The sequence below is a fragment of the Tetrahymena thermophila genome (genome assembly GCF_000189635.1).
Source record: "Tetrahymena thermophila SB210 genomic scaffold scf_8254667, whole genome shotgun sequence".
NCBI classification, from domain to species: Eukaryota; Ciliophora; class Oligohymenophorea; order Hymenostomatida; family Tetrahymenidae; genus Tetrahymena; species Tetrahymena thermophila.
In genome coordinates, this window is record NW_002476434.1 from 2143623 (window position 1) to 2164319 (window position 20697).

The window sequence follows — 20697 nt, forward strand, 5'->3', positions numbered from 1 at the left end:
TTTTTGATTTGTTTGATTTTTTTATGGTTTATTTACAAACTCTCTTAAATGAAAAAAAAAATTATTATTTTAATTATAAAATAAAAATTATTATTAATAAAATCATAAATTTACAAATCTAATTTTAAAAAAGAGTAAGCGATTAAATTTAAAAATATTTTAGTATTAGTAATGACTTTTTCATTTAATAACAAATTTTTGGTAAATCTTTAATATAAAAATTTATATTTATTTAATAATTAAATTAAAAATAATATATTATTCTAATAGTTTAATTATTTTTTGAACAAAAGCTAAATTTAAATAAACTAAGTATTTACTTAATTAAATAAAAATAATATACTAAAAAAATGAATTATTTTTTATTAATCAATCTTATTTATTTAATTAGTTTTTATGTATAAAAACTTAAATTTTGTCATTTTTTCCACTTTTTTGGTGAAAAAGAATCGCTTATTGAAAAGCTTGTAGGCTTTTTACTACTAACTTTCGAAAAAGATTATTTAGCAAGAATATCATAATTTATGGAGTTATTTCTTATATCTTCTTGATAATTAGGTACAATAGTGCTGTCTTCAACCAACTGTATAGAGAATTAAGATAAATTTTACATTTCTAATTTAGAATCTGTTGTTTATATTTTAGTTATTTTGGTTGAATCTTTTCGATATTTTAAATTCAAATCTACTGTGGAATTAAAAGTACTTGAATGTTACATCAAATTGTTTGAATGTAATACATTTTTTAAATTATTTTAAGAACTAGATTTTTCTTAAACTTCATGATTCATATTAAAAATTGATTTCGGACTCCCATTTAAGCTATTTGATTAATTGAATATATTGTTGAATTTCTGACTTTTTTTCACTTTCTAAGTTTATCCTTATAGATTTACAGTCGAATCCCCATAGTTATAATTCATATTAGGTGAATCATCTATTTTTAATTTAAAAAATTGAATAAATTTATCAAAGAGTTTTTGTTTACCTATGCTTCTAATGCAATAACTTTATAATTTAGATGGTGAGAGTAATGATAAATCTTCCTTTTAAGAAAGTCTTTTAATCGATCTCATTCTAATATTTTTCAGATTAAAAAATTGCTGCTAATAATTTTAGAAATTATTTATTGACTCTTCTTCGTTGCTTTTTTCACTTAGCAAATCTATTTTCTTGTACAAAATCATTCCTATTTAAGAAATAATAAAAAGTTAGTTTTTAAATTAATTTAAAGCAATTTAATCTCATAATTGTGATGATGTATTTATTTATTTATTTTAAAAATATATTAGCGTTGTATTTTAATATAATTAAGATCTATTTTCAAACAATTAATTTGAAAAAATTTTTATTTTAAAAATTCAAAAATAAATTAATGTTTTTTCAAAATTAAATTTTACTTATAACTTAGAAAGTAGTTAGCTCTCCTTTTTTCTTTTCATCTATAGACTAGCTGAAAAGTTTGTAAATTTTCTTCCAGTTTTATTAAACCCTTTAGACATTGGTAATTTAATTAGCTATTTGTAATTACTTTGGTACTTTCCTATTCCACTGCTTGACAAAAAAAAGATAAAAAGTAAGCACTTTTGAATTAGAAACAATCATAGTCCATATAATGAGGAAACATAACTTCAAAACAAATATTATTATTAAAGAGTAAATAATTAGTGCTAAAATAAAGTTAACTTTTGGGTAGTTGATTTGATTGTAGAATATACAGATTTGTAGGCAAATTAATATGATTATATTATTTTCCAAGTCAAGATTATTTAGATTTTAGTTTGAATGAGGTTTCATATTCTAAACCATTATTATGTAAGAAAAAACTATAATACTCATTAAAACTCCTTAAATAACTGCATACTAATCAAAATAATTTAAAATAACTATAATCAATGCCTTTTTAAACAGTTTTACGAATTCCCAATAATACTTATGCTATCTATATTCTGAATATATAAAATCATATATATTCCTAGTCCTTATATTTTTACCTTAGTTAATATTTTTGATGTGGCTTCTTATCTTTAAAATTATTACTATAGGTGCAACTAACACCCAAGTTATCAAAGATGGAATGATATATTTATATATCAAAGCTTTATGAGAAACAGTTAAGCATTAATATTAAACATCATTTAATATATACAATTTTTATCCAATTTACCTACAGCTTAGTATACTGAGCATAGTTTATAATGTGCTAGGAAACATAAAGAAATAGATTAACAATATTAAATTAATGCAGTGGTGCTAAAGAGATATTGATCTTATCAAAAAAATTTTGAGTATTGCAGAAATTAGCATTATGAAAACGATGAAGAATAACGGCATAACTATGCTCTAAATAAGCTTAATTTCTAGCATAAAATTTTAATTAGTTGTATTGTGAATACAATTGTAAGGATAGTATAAAGATTGAACAGGATTCCCTAATCCTTCTTAAATGTTTTAAACCAAAAATTGATGGAGCTTAAAAGTATTCAAAAAACTTAAGACTTAAAAGAAATCAATCAATACTTTTGAGTAAAAAGATGTTTAATCTCTCTTAATTGACTTATTCAAAAATATAATTCTCATTTTTTTCAAAATGTAATATATTTTTGCTTGATATTATTAATATAATAATTTGTGAAGTGTAAATCCTATATAAGCCATCATGCAAAAAGTCTTCAAACAATAAAGTAGAATTTACAAAGGCTTTAAATTAAAAAAATTATAATTAACAAATAACATATTAATTTTTATTTTACCAAAGATAAACATTTTTAACACTCATATTTCGTAGATCTAGTAAAATAGCCATGTCCTTACAAATTAAAATAATCACAACTTTCACAAAGAGGCCCTTTTTTAAATATAATTAAAATTTTATTTTATTAAAATGAGATATTTCAAATCAAGAAACTCTTATTTATATATTACGAATTATTAGGAAAATATTCCTTTTTTTTATAAAAATTTTACTATTGTTAATTTTTATATTAAACATAAAAAATATTATTTTTGTATGATTTATTTAGAAATATATAAAAATTTTTGCAATGCACTTTTTTAAATAGTAAAATTATATATTATACAATGAAAAAATAATGATACCTCTATATCCGGGAGAGCAATATGGGTCGATTCTATTATTATTATGTGTTTCTTAAAGACAGTTTTAAGGCGAATTTTCACAATATAAGATTTAATCAGTAAAAAAGTTTTCTCTCCAATACCCGTCTTTGAGGACTATGGTATCTTCTACACAATATCGAGCTCCAATTGGGCAATTTTAGCAAGACGCAGTCTCATTTAAAGAATCTAATACTTTTAGAGAGTATTTTCCTTATTTTAAATAAAATATAATTATAATATTTTTTAATATTAACTTTTGGTTTTAAACTATACCTTAAGGACATGGTAAACATTCAATTTAATCTCCCCTTATTGCATAAACCTCACCTCTTCTGCATTTTCTGAACTTTATACTTACATACTTAATGATCATTTGACTAGTAAACTACTGATAATTTTCTGATAATTAAAAGTTATTGATTATGTAATTCGACTGAGGTATTATTAGACTTCTTATGTAGAATTATGTTTAATTATTAGGTATACCTATAAAACTTAAATTAAATAAAAATGAAGAAGTTACTGGGCTATATAAATCAAACTCTTATATTAAATTTCCATCTATCAATAAATTAGAGTTTGCAATAGTTCCTATTTCAATTTTGAACAACTGCTTCATAAGTTATATTTAATTAATTCCCAATGGTAAAATGCTTTGATCTAAGGCATTTAAAATATTATCCTCTTCATCAATAAAAGAAATTTATAAATAATTTTTTAATGGCTAACCGCTTGCATAATCATTTAATTCTTTTTCTTGATATTTTATCTTTAAACCTATTGGATAGGATCCTACATTTTTACCATAAAATAGACCTTTGTTATCCTTTATTATGTTAGTTTCTAGACTAATATTTTATGATAATGATTATGAATTTTTAATATTTAGTAAACTTAATCTTCTTTGATGAAATTCAACCACTGCTAGTGGTAAGTAAAAGTTATAAAATATAGCACCTCCTACTGCAGCCTTATTTTTTGTTATATTTGTTGAAGTAATTTAAAAATCACTGTATAGCGAATTAATAGCTCCTCCATAAAATGGGGCAGTGTTATTTTATATCAAGCATTCAATTATAGTGTTTTAAATTTCCTACTAATTTTATTAAATACCTTTAATATCATCGAAATTAAAAATAAGTTAATTAGAAAAAAAGATATTTTCATTATTGTTGTTTGTTAAATTTAACCCTTGAACTATTTTTTCTGAACTTAAGCAGTACTACAAAGTAATAGCTCCACCACTATCTCTATAATTAATATTGGATAGGAATTTTGACTTCTCTAATTTAAATTATGACTCAAAAATATATAATAGTGATTGATAAGTTTCGTTTTCAATAAATAGACTATCCACTAAATATAGATTTGTATTTTAAGTAAAAATCATATTTTAAGGAAAAAAACAAGAAATAGAAGCTTCTTTCATATCATCTGGTATTTAAGTCTAATTGATATTATTTAAAATTAAATAATCATAGCTTTCTAATAAATACTTTCTACATTTAGGTTAGAATTTATTTAAGGATATATTCAAATTATTTAATTTGGTTTAGTTAGCATTTTGTATTACTATTGGTGTATAATAAAATTAATTTTATATTAAGGTAATATTGCTTATTGTTATTTTAATGTTTTTCAATTCAAATAATTATTAATCCATATTTAGTGATAGTTTGTTGAATGAGGATATAAGCGATAAACCAGTATTATTATAAAAGGAAATGTTTTTTAAATTAATCAAGGTTGTTGCATTGAAAAAAAATAAGTATATAGGAAATTCATTATATTAATACTAAGATTACTATTATTGAGAACCTTAATTATTGCTAGGTTTATCAAAGCTATCACTATCATAATATACAATTTAGTTTGAGTATATCTAAATACTATCAAGAGTCACATTAGAGCAAAGCGAAAATTAAAACAGAGCCTAAATATTTGATAGCTTTTTTATGTGAAAAGTGTTATTCCTAAGTATAAATTTATGGATCCTTAATTAATTAACTGTATAAAAAAATTAAACATAGTTTGAAACATAGAAGTGATAGTTTTGAATAACAAACTTCTCAATAATCATATCAGCTATAAATTTGTATGTAAATAAGGCAAATTGAATTGGAATATAAATTCTATAATTTTTATTATTACCATCTAAAATAAAATCAACGATAATATGATTATCTAAGTTAGTAATAACTGCTGAAGAATTTTTTAATTCTTGGTTAATTAAGGCTCTGTTAATGTACATATTTTTATTTTTATTTTGCAAATTTATAGAAATGTCATTATTAATTCCCCATTATAAATTATTAGCTACTATTATTTTATAATTTTGAATAAATAATATATTCAAATATAAGCTAAGATAAGAAGATGTAAAATTAAGAAAGTAATTTCCATAAGGAGTTAATTCTTTAACAGTGATTTTCTCATTTTGAGCTGGCCATGGGGTTGTATCGTCGTCAAAATTTATACTCGAAAGTAATCTAATGGTATTTCCTTTTAGCTTAAATTTTTTTATAAAATAATTAAATTAACTTTAAAAATTATTTCATATTATGGATGGTAAATTTTTAATTTTATTTATTTAATCATCAAGGGATTTTTAATAAAAAACATTTAATTTTTAAAAAAATTAACAATAACAAAATTTCTTAAAACTAAAAAAATAATTTCTAAATTAGTTAAAAAAATTACCTAGCTTTAAATTTAGTCTTATGCAGTTCTATCATATATAGAATAAGAATTCGGAGTTAAATTTTGATATGAAATTATCAAGTTAGTTATAATATCCGGACTTCCAATAAACGGAGTAAAAAACATTAAATTTTAGTAATACAAAATTAGTGTTTATTCATTAATATTAAATTGCTAGTTCTAGGTATAAATCTTTTCCATTTAATTTTCAAAAATTAAAGGATATTATGAAAACTTACTTGGATTTGCTTAAATAATGCATGATTAATTATCAGTTGATTAAGTAGAAAGAATGGCTTAATGGATTGATTATTTATCATAAAAATTTAAATTGATAATTAGCTAATTATTACTTTAGCTATTTGGTTAACTAAATAATGCAGTACCTTTTGAATTTTATTATGATATGCTAAAAATTTAAGTAGAAAAGTTAAGGATACTTAAATTTGAAAACATGTTGACGTCTTTCAAAATTAGCTTATTTGCCAAATCTAGTATCAATATATGATATTTATCTTCTAGTATACAAAAAGTATTAGTTATTAAGTACAAATTCTATATGTAACTATACTATGAATTTTTAAATTTCCAATAGTACAATAAATCATTCATAGTGAAAATGTTTAATTAGAAACTATTAAAAATGAATAAATAACCAGTACTAATTCTAAGCTTATTTTTTTTATCACAAGGAGTAGCTAGCTATCTCACAATATTGAGATTTACTAATTCATTACTATTTGATTACTGTTATTAAAGACTTTAAATATTCTGCAAGGAATATACATCGATACCTCTGTAGTTTCTGAACACAAACATAAATAAATTTTTGTATATTATTATTTTATCTATTTAAACATCTTACGATTAGCTATTCAAACTTATGCTTTGTTTCCTTTATAAATCATAAACTAAAATTTAATTATAGTTAATTCTTCCATTTTCTGAGGTATTTGCTAGAATAGCCAAGTAATTATAGCAAGGACTAGCTTCATCATCACACAAATTTTTTTGATTTGAATATTTATAATACTCTTCACTATACAGTTATATATTTACAATTAGGCTATTTTAAAAGTGAGTCAAATTATATTTTTCATAATTTCGAATTTGTTAGCTGCTTGTATCATTTATATAAAAAAGAGTAATTGATGTTTAAGTTTAGATGAATAATATAAGTTAACTGAGATTATAATTTTCATTAACAGACATTTTGACTAAACTTTAATCTTAGAAAAAACTACTTTATATGAGTATATTTTCTGCATAAGTTTTATTTTAAAAGCTAATGATTAACTCAGCAATTTCTCCGCTGTCTTTATTGTAATAAAACCTGTCTTATAAAGTAAACAAAAAAAAACTTTTTATATTATTTTGACTAATTGAGAAATAGAAGGTATCTTATACTTGAATTAGATTTCCGTCACTACTATTTTATGTGTTATTTGAAAATGAATACATATTTATTTTTTAATTTTATTTAAAGAAAAGCTAGTTTTTATAGTTATTTGAATACAATTAATTATTTATTTAAGATAATCCAATCATTCCAAGGTTTTCTATTACATATAATCCATTTTACTCTGATTAAAGAGGAGATATAATGTAATTTGATCGGCTATCATAATAAACTATATTTTATCCTAAAACTGTGAAATACTAACTAAATGAACCTTTCACTGAAGAATCTTTGTTTTCTAAGTAACTACTAATGATGTATTCATAATCAAGATACCTTAAAGCTCCACTAAAATGCCCAATTATAATTACATTAAATATATTATCTAAGTAAATTAATGAAATAGAATCTGGCTAAAAATTAAGATTTATTATTTGCTTTCCATTTTAATAATCCCAAAGATAGATGAATCCTTAGGCAGTATAGCTGATTATGACTTAGCATTCTTAATCAATTATAAACTCAGTAACTTCACTATCATGATTCAGAGTATTAATAATTTGACCATTATAATTGTAGATGAATATACCTAATATTTTCAAAGTAGAATTATCATAATTTAAAAATAATTTTTTGAGAGATAAATATTATTTAAATTACCAATTTTGAATTTTAAAATAAAAAATTAATTTAAGAAGAAATAATTGATTATTTTACTTGTTGATGAAAATAGAAGATGTTACTTTTCAGAATCTATTTAAAGGTATGTAATATAACCAAATATACAGGAGTAATAAGTTAATGTAATAAATTAATCTAAGTCAATAGCAATTACTTATCCAGGAGCAATAACTTAGAATAAAATATTATATTTATTATCTACTACATATTATCCTAATTGAATTATATTAGTGCTTGTCAATATTGATTAGAGATTTAAATCAGGCAAAGTCTAAAATATTATTTAGTTATATATGTTGTATGACCTAATTTTAAATATTATAATAAATAAATTAATTAAATTAAAAAATTTAGTATTTACATTAATAGCGAGTTATTTAAGATTATTGCGATATCAAAAATATCATGAACTAAAAACATTTTAATCAGTTCAAAATTTGAAGAATTGAATATATACATAATGTTATCCAGGTCAATAAAAATAAAGAACTATTCAGAAAATTGAAAATCTACAGAACCTGAGATAGAAATTTCATTATTAATTAAGTAATCAATTGTAGAAATGTTTAATTAAGGATAACTGACTATAGTAATTTAACCTAAAAAATCTGTTATCAGGGCATATTTTTATTTTTTATTAATGTATACTTGCTGTATGATATTATCTTAAGGAATTTAGATTGTTTAAATAAACTGAAATGCAGGATAGCTATTTAATAAAAATAAAATTTAATATAATCCAAATGAAATAAATTAGATACCTGTAAAAGACTAGCTAGTTAAGCGAATCAACAAAAAATATTTAATTTGCATCTTTTAAAACATAAAAAGCTAAATACTTTGATGAGGTTTAGTATGAGTTAGAAATTATTTTATTCTAAAGATAAACTTAGGCATAAAAAATATTTTATGGATTTGTATCTGCACTAAGACTTAGGAAAATATTTTATTTTAAATCCAAATAAAACTATATTAAACTGCTTTAGTGTAAATTTTTCTTTATTAATAAGTAATTTACAGGTGGATATTATATTTTATAGACTACAGACTAAGTATCGATAGCAATTATAATATTTAAATCTAAAAGTATTTAAATATCTTCAAATGAGAGAGAATTATTATTTATTGTACTCATTTAATTACCGTAGCAATCAAGCACAGATAAGCCCCCTTACTTTTTATTTAAAACTATTAGTTTCCTTGCCTTTAAAATATGAAATAAATTTAAATAAAAACCAAAAAAAAATTGATAAAATTTACTTAATCATAGAATATTTACTAAATATATGAAGAAGCTTCATAAAAAGAAACAAGCAACTTGAGTTATATACAATCTAAAATTGCTAAGATTTGATTAGAGGATTTCAGAATCAAATATTAGTTTTGCATTTAAGCATAAAAAATAGTATAATTATCAAACTAGTTAAAATCTTATATTAAATCATTCATTGTATTAAAAAACTGGATGTGTCCATTATCTAATATAAGAATATAGTAAGGATCTTAAGAAAAAAGATACAAAATTTAATTACTAAATGCTTTTTAAGATAGCATTGTTAGATTATCTAAATCAAATATGCTTAAATTATTAAATGAATTTAAAGAAATCAGCTATTTTGATAAAATACTAACTTGAGTTAGCTCAGTATAGTTTTAACTGTTTGATAAATTATCAATAGGTAATTTATAATTTTTGAAAGGAGTTTAAATATTGTTATTTATATCAAAAATTAACAAAACTTAATTAGTATCTTAGAAAATAATGTATTTATTATAAAGAATAGCTCTCATTGAAGAATAGTGCTCTTTTAAATCCAATTGCTAAATAAGTTATATATTTTGAGCTATGTCAAAAATATAAATTGTATAATCAGAACTGCAAATTAAAATGTTATTCTAAGTTTAAATACTATATACTGAATTCATATCAAAATAAACTATTTTTTGCAGGGTAGGGTATTTATAAAAAAATGTGCCAATTTAATAAGATATGATTATACAATTATTCCATGGAGACTAATCATTTTATATTATATAGTAATATGGCATAAAATAATTAGAATCATAAGGAAGAAAAACTTGATTTACTAGCTTATAAGTAGGTAATTACCAAAGTTGTAAAAACTATCCTTACAAATTCAATGCATAACCAGATATGTATATGGGGTCAGTTAAGCTACCATCTGGTTATTTTTATAAATAATTAAATATTTGCTCGTTATTTTTTACTGAATTTACTATAGATTATACTACGAACTCTAATCTACCATTCAGATTATAAATATCCATCTGCACATCATAAGTGATAATCTTATCTTTTATTCTCACTATATTGTATAAATTCAAAGGATTCACAGTAAAATTAGAATTAATTATCTTGAGCTAACTATTTAGCTGAAGCAATTTCTTAGATGCAAGCAAAGAAAAAATATAAGTATCTTTAACTACATACTTATTAGCAGATTAGATTATTATTTCATTTTAATCCCAAAAAGTATCTTATAAATCTAAATCAATTTAATTAGTGTTCATTCTAATTATTGTTTATTTAATACAGTCCATTTAATATTTCCAAATGTGCTCATATATATCTATCAAAATAAACTCAATTACTCCATTTTTCGATTAGTCAATATTTGGAGAATTATTCACTTAAAAATCTCCATATTGATCAATATAAACGCTCTAGAAATTAGCATAACTAACAATCAGATTAGTTATATCTAATGTAATCAGGTGAGCTAATCCTTGGTCATTTTTTGGGAAGTTATCTAAAAAGCAAGTACTGTTTTTTTTTAAATTATCTAGAAATATGACATTTAAACCCTTATACCCAAATATAAAAACTGCATTAATAGATGCTTCATAATAAAGACTTCGTATAAACATTGGGTTGGTCTAACATTAGAAAACAGGGTAAACTTGTTAAGAATTGTCAATTTGTTTGATCTTCAGTTGATATGGTTCATATAAAAATTACTTTTGATTAGTATACTAAAAGGATACAAATGAATTCTAGCCAAAATCTGTTATATTAAATAAAACCACATCATCATCAGTAAATAAGGATATTCTTGAATAATAACCTTGTTAACTTTATCCTACAAAGTACTAATCAAAAACAAATGATTTAAAGTTACTTATTTTAAAATTATTTTGTAAATTGATGCTTTTTAATAAGTTAAATTGTTTTAAATCCCACAAAGCTAGTATTGATTCATCATAGGATACTAAATATCTATAACTCTAATTAAGTTAAAAATACTAACTTTCTGATTATTCAATACTTTTGTTAGCAATTATTATATTTACTCCTCTAATCATAAATTTATGATAAGTTAATTTTTTAATTAGGATAGCGTTTTATATCCATATAAGTATTACGCCATTTTAGTCATAAGAAATAAAATAACCAGTCTAAGGATCAAAAAATATTCCCCAAACATAGGCCTCATGATAAACTTAGTTCAGATCTTAGATTGTTGAACATGGAGAAAGATTATCACATGTCATTGTATCTGGATTCTCTTATGTAAAATTTGGACAAACTCTTACACATGATTAGGAATTCTTATCGAAGAGGAGTCCATCATTACATCTTGATGTACAGATTACATTTTGGTAATTATTATTTTTATTAAAGCTAGAATTAGACTCAGATTGAGTATTTAATACACTAATGTCTATTTCAGAGAAATATTGAGTTTTTAATTGAAAATTGCTATAGCATTTTGTGCATTAGTTTTCATTAATACATTACATACAGTTATTTCCACATTTTTAACAAATTTTACTCTTTTTATTACTATAATAGCCTAAAGGACATGTACCAACACATGAATTTTAAAATAAGCTTTTATTAGGATCTGCACATGCTTAGCAGTTATAGGGATATGGGCCAAAACAAGCTAAACAGTCTTTGTGACATTAAATGCATTGTGAATTAACTAACGATTCAAAACTATTAATTTATGCTTCTTGCAAAGAAGAAGTAGAACATGTGTTTTCGAGTTAAATGCAGTTGATTCCATTGACTAATAGCTCGAAAATAAACAGTTTATGAAAAAATATTATTTAGAAAATAAAAATTTCTCTCATTTTTTGTTGATTATTAAGTAGAGTTATAAATAGAGTATTTTTTGTTCTTTCAAGTAAAAAAAACTTTAAAAAATATATACCTGTTGATTAATTGTTTTCTTTTATATTTAATTACTCTTAAAGGAATTTAGTAAAATCTATTAGAGTTATATTGCACTTATTCAATCTGAATTTTTTAGTGATAATTTATATGAAATCACCAAGCTGTTTGTTTTTATCAAATATGTTATGTCATTTAATAAATGCGCCTTTAAATATGTTAACATTTTAATATATATTAATGATTACACAATTATTAATGTAAAAGTTATAAATAAATTTCAGCTAATATTTCAATAACAACATTTTAGATTATTTTCATTTTTTTACTGATTAAAGTAAAATAATAATATAAATATCTTGAAGCTTTTAAAAAATAAATAATAATAAATATGATTTTTAATTAGGCTAATCATTTTAAAAAATCAACAAAAATTAATTAGAAAGTTAAAAAATTGCTTAAATAAAAGATTATTCCTTAAATACTTTAAGGTTTTAAAATTTTTTAATCAAAAATTTAATTTGTATGTAAAATATCTTTGAATATCAGATATTTTATTTAATGGCAAAATATAGTATGTTTTTGTTATTAAAATCAAATTATTGAATGGTTTTTTGTGTCTATTAAAAAATTTATTTACTTTACTATTATCAAAAAATATCAATATCATTTAAAATAATTTTAATATTTTCATATATTTAAATAATTAAATAAATTAATCAGTCAATAATTTAATTGCTAAATATTTTAATTTAAAAAATATTATTAAAATTAAAGATTTTTTACTATTAAATTAAAATATATTATTTGATTACAAGACCTTAGTTAATTTTTATATAGAAATTATTAAAAAAAAACTAATTGCAAAAAATGTTTTTATTTAAGATTAGATGTAAATTTAATTCAAAAAAACAATTTAAAAATTTTAATCTCCCCCAAAAAAAATAAAAATATTTTTTTATTAATAAATTTCAATTTAAGCTTTTATTATTATAAGTTAATGTCAGATTATTTTATTTTAGAAATTTTATAATAATTTTTAAGAATATTTAGTTTAATTATTATAGATAGCTTTATGAATTGATTATATTAAAATAACATTTGCATTTTAAACATAATATTTCATTAATATTTTTCTTTTTATTAATATCTAGAGTTAATTAATTCAAAATATTATTTGTAAAATTAGAAATTTGTTAAATAAAAAATAATTTAGAGAATAACACTGAAACAATAAATACGAGTACATTTATTCTACATAAGAGAAAAATAAAGTCAATCTTACAAGAAAAATGAAATCACTTAGGTAAATAAATTGAGAAGAGTTCCTCTTCAAAATTTTAGAGAGATTAATTCTCATTAAAAAAAAAAAATCAACTATAACTCAAAATACTTCTACTGATTCATGTTTTAAAGACTAATGATAAAGATTTAATCTAATTGTGGTGATAAAAAATATTTACAATTTTATCATATTACTTTCTTTATTTAGATATAAGCCAGTCATAAACTATAGCACAAGCTTAATGTAAATCTTATTGATTATATATCATGAAAGTAGTTTATAAATAATAATGAATGTTTTGAGTGTCAGTGAAAAAAGCTTTAAAGTTATAATTTTGAAAAACATTTTTCGATTTCGATTGTTATAAAATAAAATATATTTAAACTGCTTGATAATTGATTTGATACTACAAAATTTATACTCTACTTGACTTATAAAATGAAATAAAATTATTTATTTTAAAAATAAATATTTATTATAATATTTAATTGATCTTTACTAATAAAAATGTAAAAGTTCTACTTAACAGATGGCCTTAAATTAATAATATGTTTAAGATGTAATATGATTTTTTTATTAAAAAAATTAATGGATAATTAAAAATTAAGAGAATGATTTATTATTTTAAATAAAACACTTTTTAAGATAAAATGATTAATATAAGCAGATTGAATAGTATAATATCTAATAGTTGTTTATTTGGCATACATATAACTAAACAATAGCTTCTAAAATATGTTAGGTGATAGAAGGACTTTAAATTTGCTAAATTAAATATAAAAATAATAAATTTACTCAATCTCTCATGTATAAAAGTCCCTATATATAATTTAGATGCCAGAAACACTTATTTCTTAATTAATTAATAATTAGTTAATATAAGTAATTTTTTATATAAATAATTTAAAATAGATAAACTTTAAAAAGATCATAACCTTAATTATAACAAATATTATAATATTTAGGAATTAATGTAATGATTATGTAATTAAATTTTAAAGCAAAATGTATCTTATGAAATCTTAAAATCAAATAGAGTTTAAAATGCAAATAAGATACAACAATTCATTAATTAATTTAAATTTAGTAAATGAGGAAAAAGTTTAAGAGGAATTTGTCATTTAAAAATTTTGATATCACTAAATGTTTGTAAATAATCAATTGATTAGATTCTTAATTTAGAAATTTTTATCAAATTGATAAATCATAATTTAAATAAGTACGATTTTAGAGTTTAATCAAATTAGAAAAAAACACTTGTATGTAGCCAATAATAAGAATGAATTAAAAGTAGGAGTTATAAAGAGATCAGCAGAATGTCATGTAATAAAGTAGTTAAAACTTCTATTAAATGTATAATGGGTAGTATCAACAATAAAATTATCACAGTTATACATTCTAAAATTAGTATGCTAGGTAGTAATTCTAACCTTAACCATCAATAATATACTATTCTTATCCAGTTTTATACAATCCAATCTAATATTGCACAAGCAGAATGTATGCAAACTAATAAGTATGCTATCCTGAGTAAAATATTTGCAATGATTTCTAATCAAACCTATAGACAGGGACACAACATATAGATAGTTAGAATGAAATGAAAACTTTTATACAAAGCTAAAAAGATTCAAGATACAATTTTATGTGCGAAGCAACATAATAAGAATAAAAAACAATAGGATTAAAAAGTAAATTTTTTACTCTTTTAATAAATAGAATGTCAAATTTAATACAAATTAAGTTTTAATTAACAATTAAACTAGAATTATTAAAATAATTTTTCTAATATAAATAAAATAAATTAATTTGAATTAGAAGAAACTCATTTGAGTTATTTCTTTTTTTCTTCAAGAATTCTTAAATAAATTATGTTATAATTGATAGAACTGAAAAAGGCATAATTTTTTATTATGAAAGCAAATTTTTATTTCATTAATTTTTTCCTTATTAAAATTTCAATCGTTGTTAAGAAAATTTAATCTTTTAAAAATAATTAGTAAATTATGAATAAGAAGACTAGATCGGTTAAAAAAAACAAAATTTTTAAATCGATTAAAGATAAAATGAAGTTTTTTCAAAAGATGAGACAAACCAATTAACTCAAAAAGCAAAATACAATGGTAATTTTTATTTTAATTATGATTGATTCTATATTGAAAAAAAATTTTAACTCTTAGACAAAAAAAAGAATTTTGTAATTTTAATTTCTGAATCAGAAAAATAAAATAATCCATTTTCATTTTGAATAAATCATTAAAGCAAAAAATAATATTTTCTCACATTAGATTTTATATGTAAAGATAATGAGCACTTTAGTAACAACGTATTTGATGATAAATAGCAGAATTTTAGATATGATGCTGCAAATTATACAAATAATGATCGTTAATTATAAAAGTAAAAGAAATAGCTCAAATAATAATAATCTGTAAAAATAATAATAAAAGATGAACAAAAACTCATAAAGAGTAATTTAAAAAAAGAGTTTTCTACTAAAGAGGAATAAGATGCTAAAGATGAACAGCAAAATACAATATATAATAGATAAATTAGTCAATAACAGCTTATGAGTAGTAAATAATCAATTAATTCCTCTTAAGAAAAGGTTAGTATTTACAACAAATTTGAAAAAAGTGATGAGGATGATTAAGATAACTAAGAAATTTAAAAAGTACAAGGTTAATCAACCTTATTTACACAAAGAGATGACTTAGATTAATCAAAAAGCTATTAAATTAATTCATACAATTATGAGAATTTTTAGTTAAATGGAAGCTAATAAAATCAAGCCTCTCCTAAATTATAATTAAGTATTAAAAACAATAAAAAAGAATCTAAGATATTCAAATTATCTTATCAAATAGAAAATTTAGAAAGAGGAGAAAAAGATAAAAGTATCAATGAATTTTTTAAACATAAACTTTAGAAAACAAATACAATAAAAGAAGACCTAGAGCATTCAAATAAAATTTTTCTTGAAAAAGATGAATTTGTTGAATAAGAAATTAGTAATGATAGTAATGATTATAGCAATCATTATTATATTGATGCAAAAGATAATTCAGGGCACCAAGCAAGCTTGACCTAATCAAAAAAAGTATTTAAATCTATGAAAGAAAAAAGAGATGCGACCAATTAAATTTTGTCAAAGTAAATAGATAAACATATTAATGATTAAAAATAAAACTTAATGGATCAGATTAGTATAGAGGAAAGAGATATTGTAAAATAAGCTTTATAAATTAACAGATAGAATGCTAACAAAAATATTGTTAAAGCTTTTTAGAAAAGTGTAAATGAGACATTGACTCACACATTTGAATACAAAAAGAAAGATTCTAGTAGTTACTACTATAAAATATGTAAAGACGAGGAAGTAATAAGGAATGAAAATCCAACTTAGTTAGAAAAAATTTAGTTTTTGAAAAAATTTAATAAATTTATTTCTACGAAATCATACACTAACTTGCACATATAATAGATTATAAGCAATCGTATATATGGATAGATACTTTTCAAAGAATTTCTATAACACCAATCCTTTGAATGGCTCGAAAAAGCTAATGTCAGTAATAAAAATTAGTATAGTTTGATTTTAAATTTTTACAAAATGTGCTGTGCAAATATTTAATTGTTAGATTTCTTAAATGATATAAATATTATCTAAAAATCGGGCAGATTATCTAAATTTTAAAAAAATTCTTAAAAATCTCTTCAAAAATCTTGCGAAACTCAAATCTGTGATAATGAAAGTGAGCATCTATAAATTGATAATTGCATATGATAAATATAATATGTCCACTATTTACTGAAAATGTTATTATTCTTATTTATTCCATATTTATTTTTTATTTGAGCAAAAAATTATATAATTGTATACATAAATAAAACCTTAGATTTTAAAATAGATAAATAACAATTATTTCTTATATAAATAAAATAACATTTTTAAAAAATTGGTTTACATATTTAAATAGAATAAATTTAATAATAAATAAATTAGACATATATCATATTTTTTTTTTAAAACTGTAACAAAGTAAGGAGAATAGTTTATCTCATAATAGTGGAATAATAGGTTATTTTATAGATAAAGTAAACAATATTAAATATTATTTTATTAATAGTGTTTAAATTTCTTTTTTATTTCAAATTTTATATATTATTTTATTTAATATGCTATGTTAATTTTCAGATAGGAATTCATAAATATATCATTGGATGAATTAAAAATATTTTTTAAAGATTTATTATATAAAAAGTAAAAAATTCAAAAATATAATTTGAGAAATAAAATGTCTATTACTTACTTGCAAGGTAAGTATTTTTATTTACTCCATATTTGTTTTTTTATTTAAACAAAAAATTATATAATTGAATTCTTAAATAAAACCTCATATTTTTAAAAATATATAAATTACCTTTTTTTCTTATTGAAATAAAATAAAATTTTTAAAAAATTTGTTTACATATTTAGGTAGAATAAATTTAATAATATATAAATTAAACATATATCATAAATGATTTTTAAAACTTTAATAAAGAAAGCTAAATTTTATTGAGAACAGTTTATCTCATAGTGGATAGTGAAGATATTTTATTGATAAAGAAATCATAATTAAATATTATTTTATTAATAGTATATTAAATTATTATGTTTTTTTCTAATATTATATAATTTTATTTAATATTCTAAGTTAATTTTCAATTACAAATTCATTAAAATATTATTAGGTGAATTAAAAAATATTTTTTAAGATTTATTAAATAAATACTAAAAAATTCAAAAATAGCATTTGAGATTTAAAATGTCTACTACTTAATTGAAATGTAACTATTTTTATTTACTCCATATTTGCTTTTTTATTTAAAAAAAAATTATTTAATTCGATTAGTAAATAAAATCTCAGGTTTAAGTATAGATAAATAACTATTATTTATTATTTAAATAAAATAAATTTTTTTTTAAAAACTAGTTTACATATTTATATAGAATAAATTTAATAATATTTAAATTTAAAAAATTTTTTAAAACTGTAACAAAGTAAGCTAAATTTTATTGAAAATAATTTATCTCAGAGCAGATAGTGAGGAAATTTTATTGATAAAGAAACCAAATTTAAATATTATTTTATTAATAGTGTATTAAATTATTATATTTTTATTAATTTTATATTAAGTATGAAAATTAAATTTTAATTTTATTTAATATGTTAATTTTGAATGAGAAATTTATTAAATATAATTACAATATTTAAAAAATATTTTTTAGTAAAAAATTAAAAAATAGCATATGAGAAATAAAATGACCATTACATATTTTATATGTAATTATTTTTAATTATTTATTCCATTTTTTTTATGTGACCAAAAAAACTATATAATTGAATTAATAAATAAAACCTAAGATTTAAATATTGATAAATAACTTATTTAAATAAAATAAATTTAAAAAAATTAGTTTATTAATTTATATAGAATAAATAAAATATATTAAATAAATTAAATATAAATCATAAATTATTTTTAATACCAAAATAAAGAAAGTTAAATTTTATTGAGATTAGTTTATTTCATAGTGGATAAGGAGGATATTTTATTCGTAAAGAAATAAATATTACATAATAATTTATTAATAGTGTATTAAATTTATATATTTTTTTCTAATATTATTTAACATTTTATATTAATTATATTTAATATATTAAGTTAATTTTCAATTTGAAATTTGTTAAAATATTATTAGGTGAATTAAAAAATATTTTTCAAATATTGATTATAATTAGTAAAAAATTCAAAAACTGAACTTTTTATTATATAAATGGTAGTTTTTTGTTTGTTCGTTTGCTAATATAATTTATTAAAACGAATTATATTAAAAATTTTCTTAAAAGTATTGAGTTTTTATGTATTTTTGATTAATTAAATTTTTAATTGGTAGGATTTTAGATTCTGCTTAGATATAATATCAATTAAAAGATGAGTACTTTAGGTAAAGTTTCATAATTTGATGCTGTAGATGATGCTGTTATAGTTAATATAATGGTTGAAGAAAGGTAAAAAACTTTAAGAGAAAAGTCTAAATCATTCTCGAACCATATCTTAGATATAGTTGTGCTTGGAGGAATAAATATCTTATTTGCTTCATTATTTTATTTTGGTTATTATGTTGATTCTTTTCATGAAGAAGCAGATGATAACGATGGTTAGTGCAAAGAATTACTAAAGTGTTCTAAATAATTAGCTATTTTTCATACTGTTTGTGTATTTATTTATGTCCTATTACCAGTTTTATGCTACCTATGTGCAAACAAAGAAGATCCAAAATATTTTTCATCATTCAGAACTTTCAATTTGGCTATTTAGACTATATGCTTCATGGCCTTGATAGTACTTACAGGACATACTTTAAATTCAATAGCAAAAAAAGAGCCATGTGGTAGTTTAAAAATAGTTTTCATTAGTTATATCATTTTAGCTATATGCTTTATAATTGCTATTTTAGGGATATTAATATTAAATTGGATTATATGTGATAGTCCAAAAGCAAATATCTAATCTCAAGATGCACAACCAATAAATCAAATAAAAGAATAAATAAAATATGGATCTAATTAACAAATTTGAAATACACAATTGTATATTTAATTGTTTCATGTAAAACAATACATACTTTTTAAACTGTTTTGAATTTTTATTTTAAAATAAATTTAATAATTTTTTTTTCTTTCTAATTTTTTAGGAACTTTCATAAAATTTTTAATGAGTAAATATGTCAATTTTTATTTCATTTTTTTTTTAATAAATATACTAAACTGTTTATTTTTTGATATTATAAATTTCTTATTTATTATTATTTAATTTAATTTAAATTATATTTCAAGATAATATGCTAATTTAGGTAAATAATCAAGAGAATCATCTCCTAAATATTTTATCTATTATTAAAACTATAATATAGTACAGCTATTATAAATCAAAATTATTTTTAAAAAATAAAATATATTTTTTATTTAATTTATTATTATAAAAATGTGTTAATTAATTTATTAATTAGAATGAATAACTCCAAAGTAAATAACTTATTTTAGTTTTTTTTAGAAAAAAAGGAATTCTAATAAAACATTTCTCATTAACAATTTTTTTATCTTCTTAATATAATTATTTATTTTTATAAAATTATTTCCATGAATTTTTCTACTTTAATATTTAACATGATTAATATTAATTATCATCAATAATTTTCTTAGATGTTCTCTGAAACAAAAACCTTATGAAACTAATAATTTAATTTACTGAAGTATCTGAATTTTGCAATTAATAATTAGTTTCAAAAGTATTTAATTTTTAATTTTCTTATTTTAAGGCAATA

At 20.2% G+C, this 20697-nt stretch overlaps 6 protein-coding genes across 6 annotated transcripts; 2 read left to right on the forward strand and 4 right to left on the reverse strand. All coding sequences in view use genetic code 6, as the record gives it.

Annotated features, from left to right (window-relative positions):
- Positions 1-414: 414 nt before the first annotated feature.
- On the reverse strand, positions 415-4624 carry TTHERM_000042736 (transmembrane protein, putative; the record flags this gene model as incomplete). The annotated part of the gene is made up of 7 exons (XM_012797179.1): positions 415-936; positions 988-1188; positions 1400-2699; positions 2753-2847; positions 3099-3329; positions 3393-4566; positions 4616-4624. The coding sequence occupies 7 exons, from the start codon at positions 4622-4624 to the stop codon at positions 419-421; spliced, it is 3528 nt and encodes a 1175-aa protein (XP_012652633.1). The 3' UTR covers positions 415-418.
- An 847-nt stretch (positions 4625-5471) lies between these two features.
- On the reverse strand, positions 5472-5854 carry TTHERM_000042737 (transmembrane protein, putative; the record flags this gene model as incomplete). Its single annotated transcript, XM_012797180.1, has 2 exons — positions 5472-5628; positions 5820-5854. The coding sequence occupies 2 exons, from the start codon at positions 5852-5854 to the stop codon at positions 5472-5474; spliced, it is 192 nt and encodes a 63-aa protein (XP_012652634.1).
- Positions 5855-7116: 1262 nt separating this feature from the next.
- TTHERM_000042738 (hypothetical protein) lies at positions 7117-9034 on the reverse strand (the record flags this gene model as incomplete). Its single annotated transcript, XM_012797181.1, has 5 exons — positions 7117-7156; positions 7336-7807; positions 7936-8204; positions 8261-8608; positions 8661-9034. The coding sequence occupies 5 exons, from the start codon at positions 9032-9034 to the stop codon at positions 7117-7119; spliced, it is 1503 nt and encodes a 500-aa protein (XP_012652635.1).
- A 2353-nt stretch (positions 9035-11387) lies between these two features.
- TTHERM_000042739 (hypothetical protein) lies at positions 11388-11739 on the forward strand (the record flags this gene model as incomplete). The annotated part of the gene is made up of 2 exons (XM_012797182.1): positions 11388-11520; positions 11714-11739. The coding sequence occupies 2 exons, from the start codon at positions 11388-11390 to the stop codon at positions 11737-11739; spliced, it is 159 nt and encodes a 52-aa protein (XP_012652636.1).
- A 2844-nt stretch (positions 11740-14583) lies between these two features.
- TTHERM_00042740 (hypothetical protein) lies at positions 14584-17109 on the forward strand (the record flags this gene model as incomplete). Its single annotated transcript, XM_972185.2, has 3 exons — positions 14584-15013; positions 15323-15445; positions 15611-17109. The coding sequence occupies 3 exons, from the start codon at positions 14584-14586 to the stop codon at positions 17107-17109; spliced, it is 2052 nt and encodes a 683-aa protein (XP_977278.2).
- Positions 17110-19293: 2184 nt separating this feature from the next.
- Positions 19294-19665, reverse strand: TTHERM_000042741 (hypothetical protein; the record flags this gene model as incomplete). Its single annotated transcript, XM_012797183.1, has 1 exon — positions 19294-19665. One exon carries the CDS (start codon positions 19663-19665, stop codon positions 19294-19296), a length of 372 nt encoding a protein of 123 aa, XP_012652637.1.
- Between the last annotated feature and the right edge of the window lie 1032 nt (positions 19666-20697).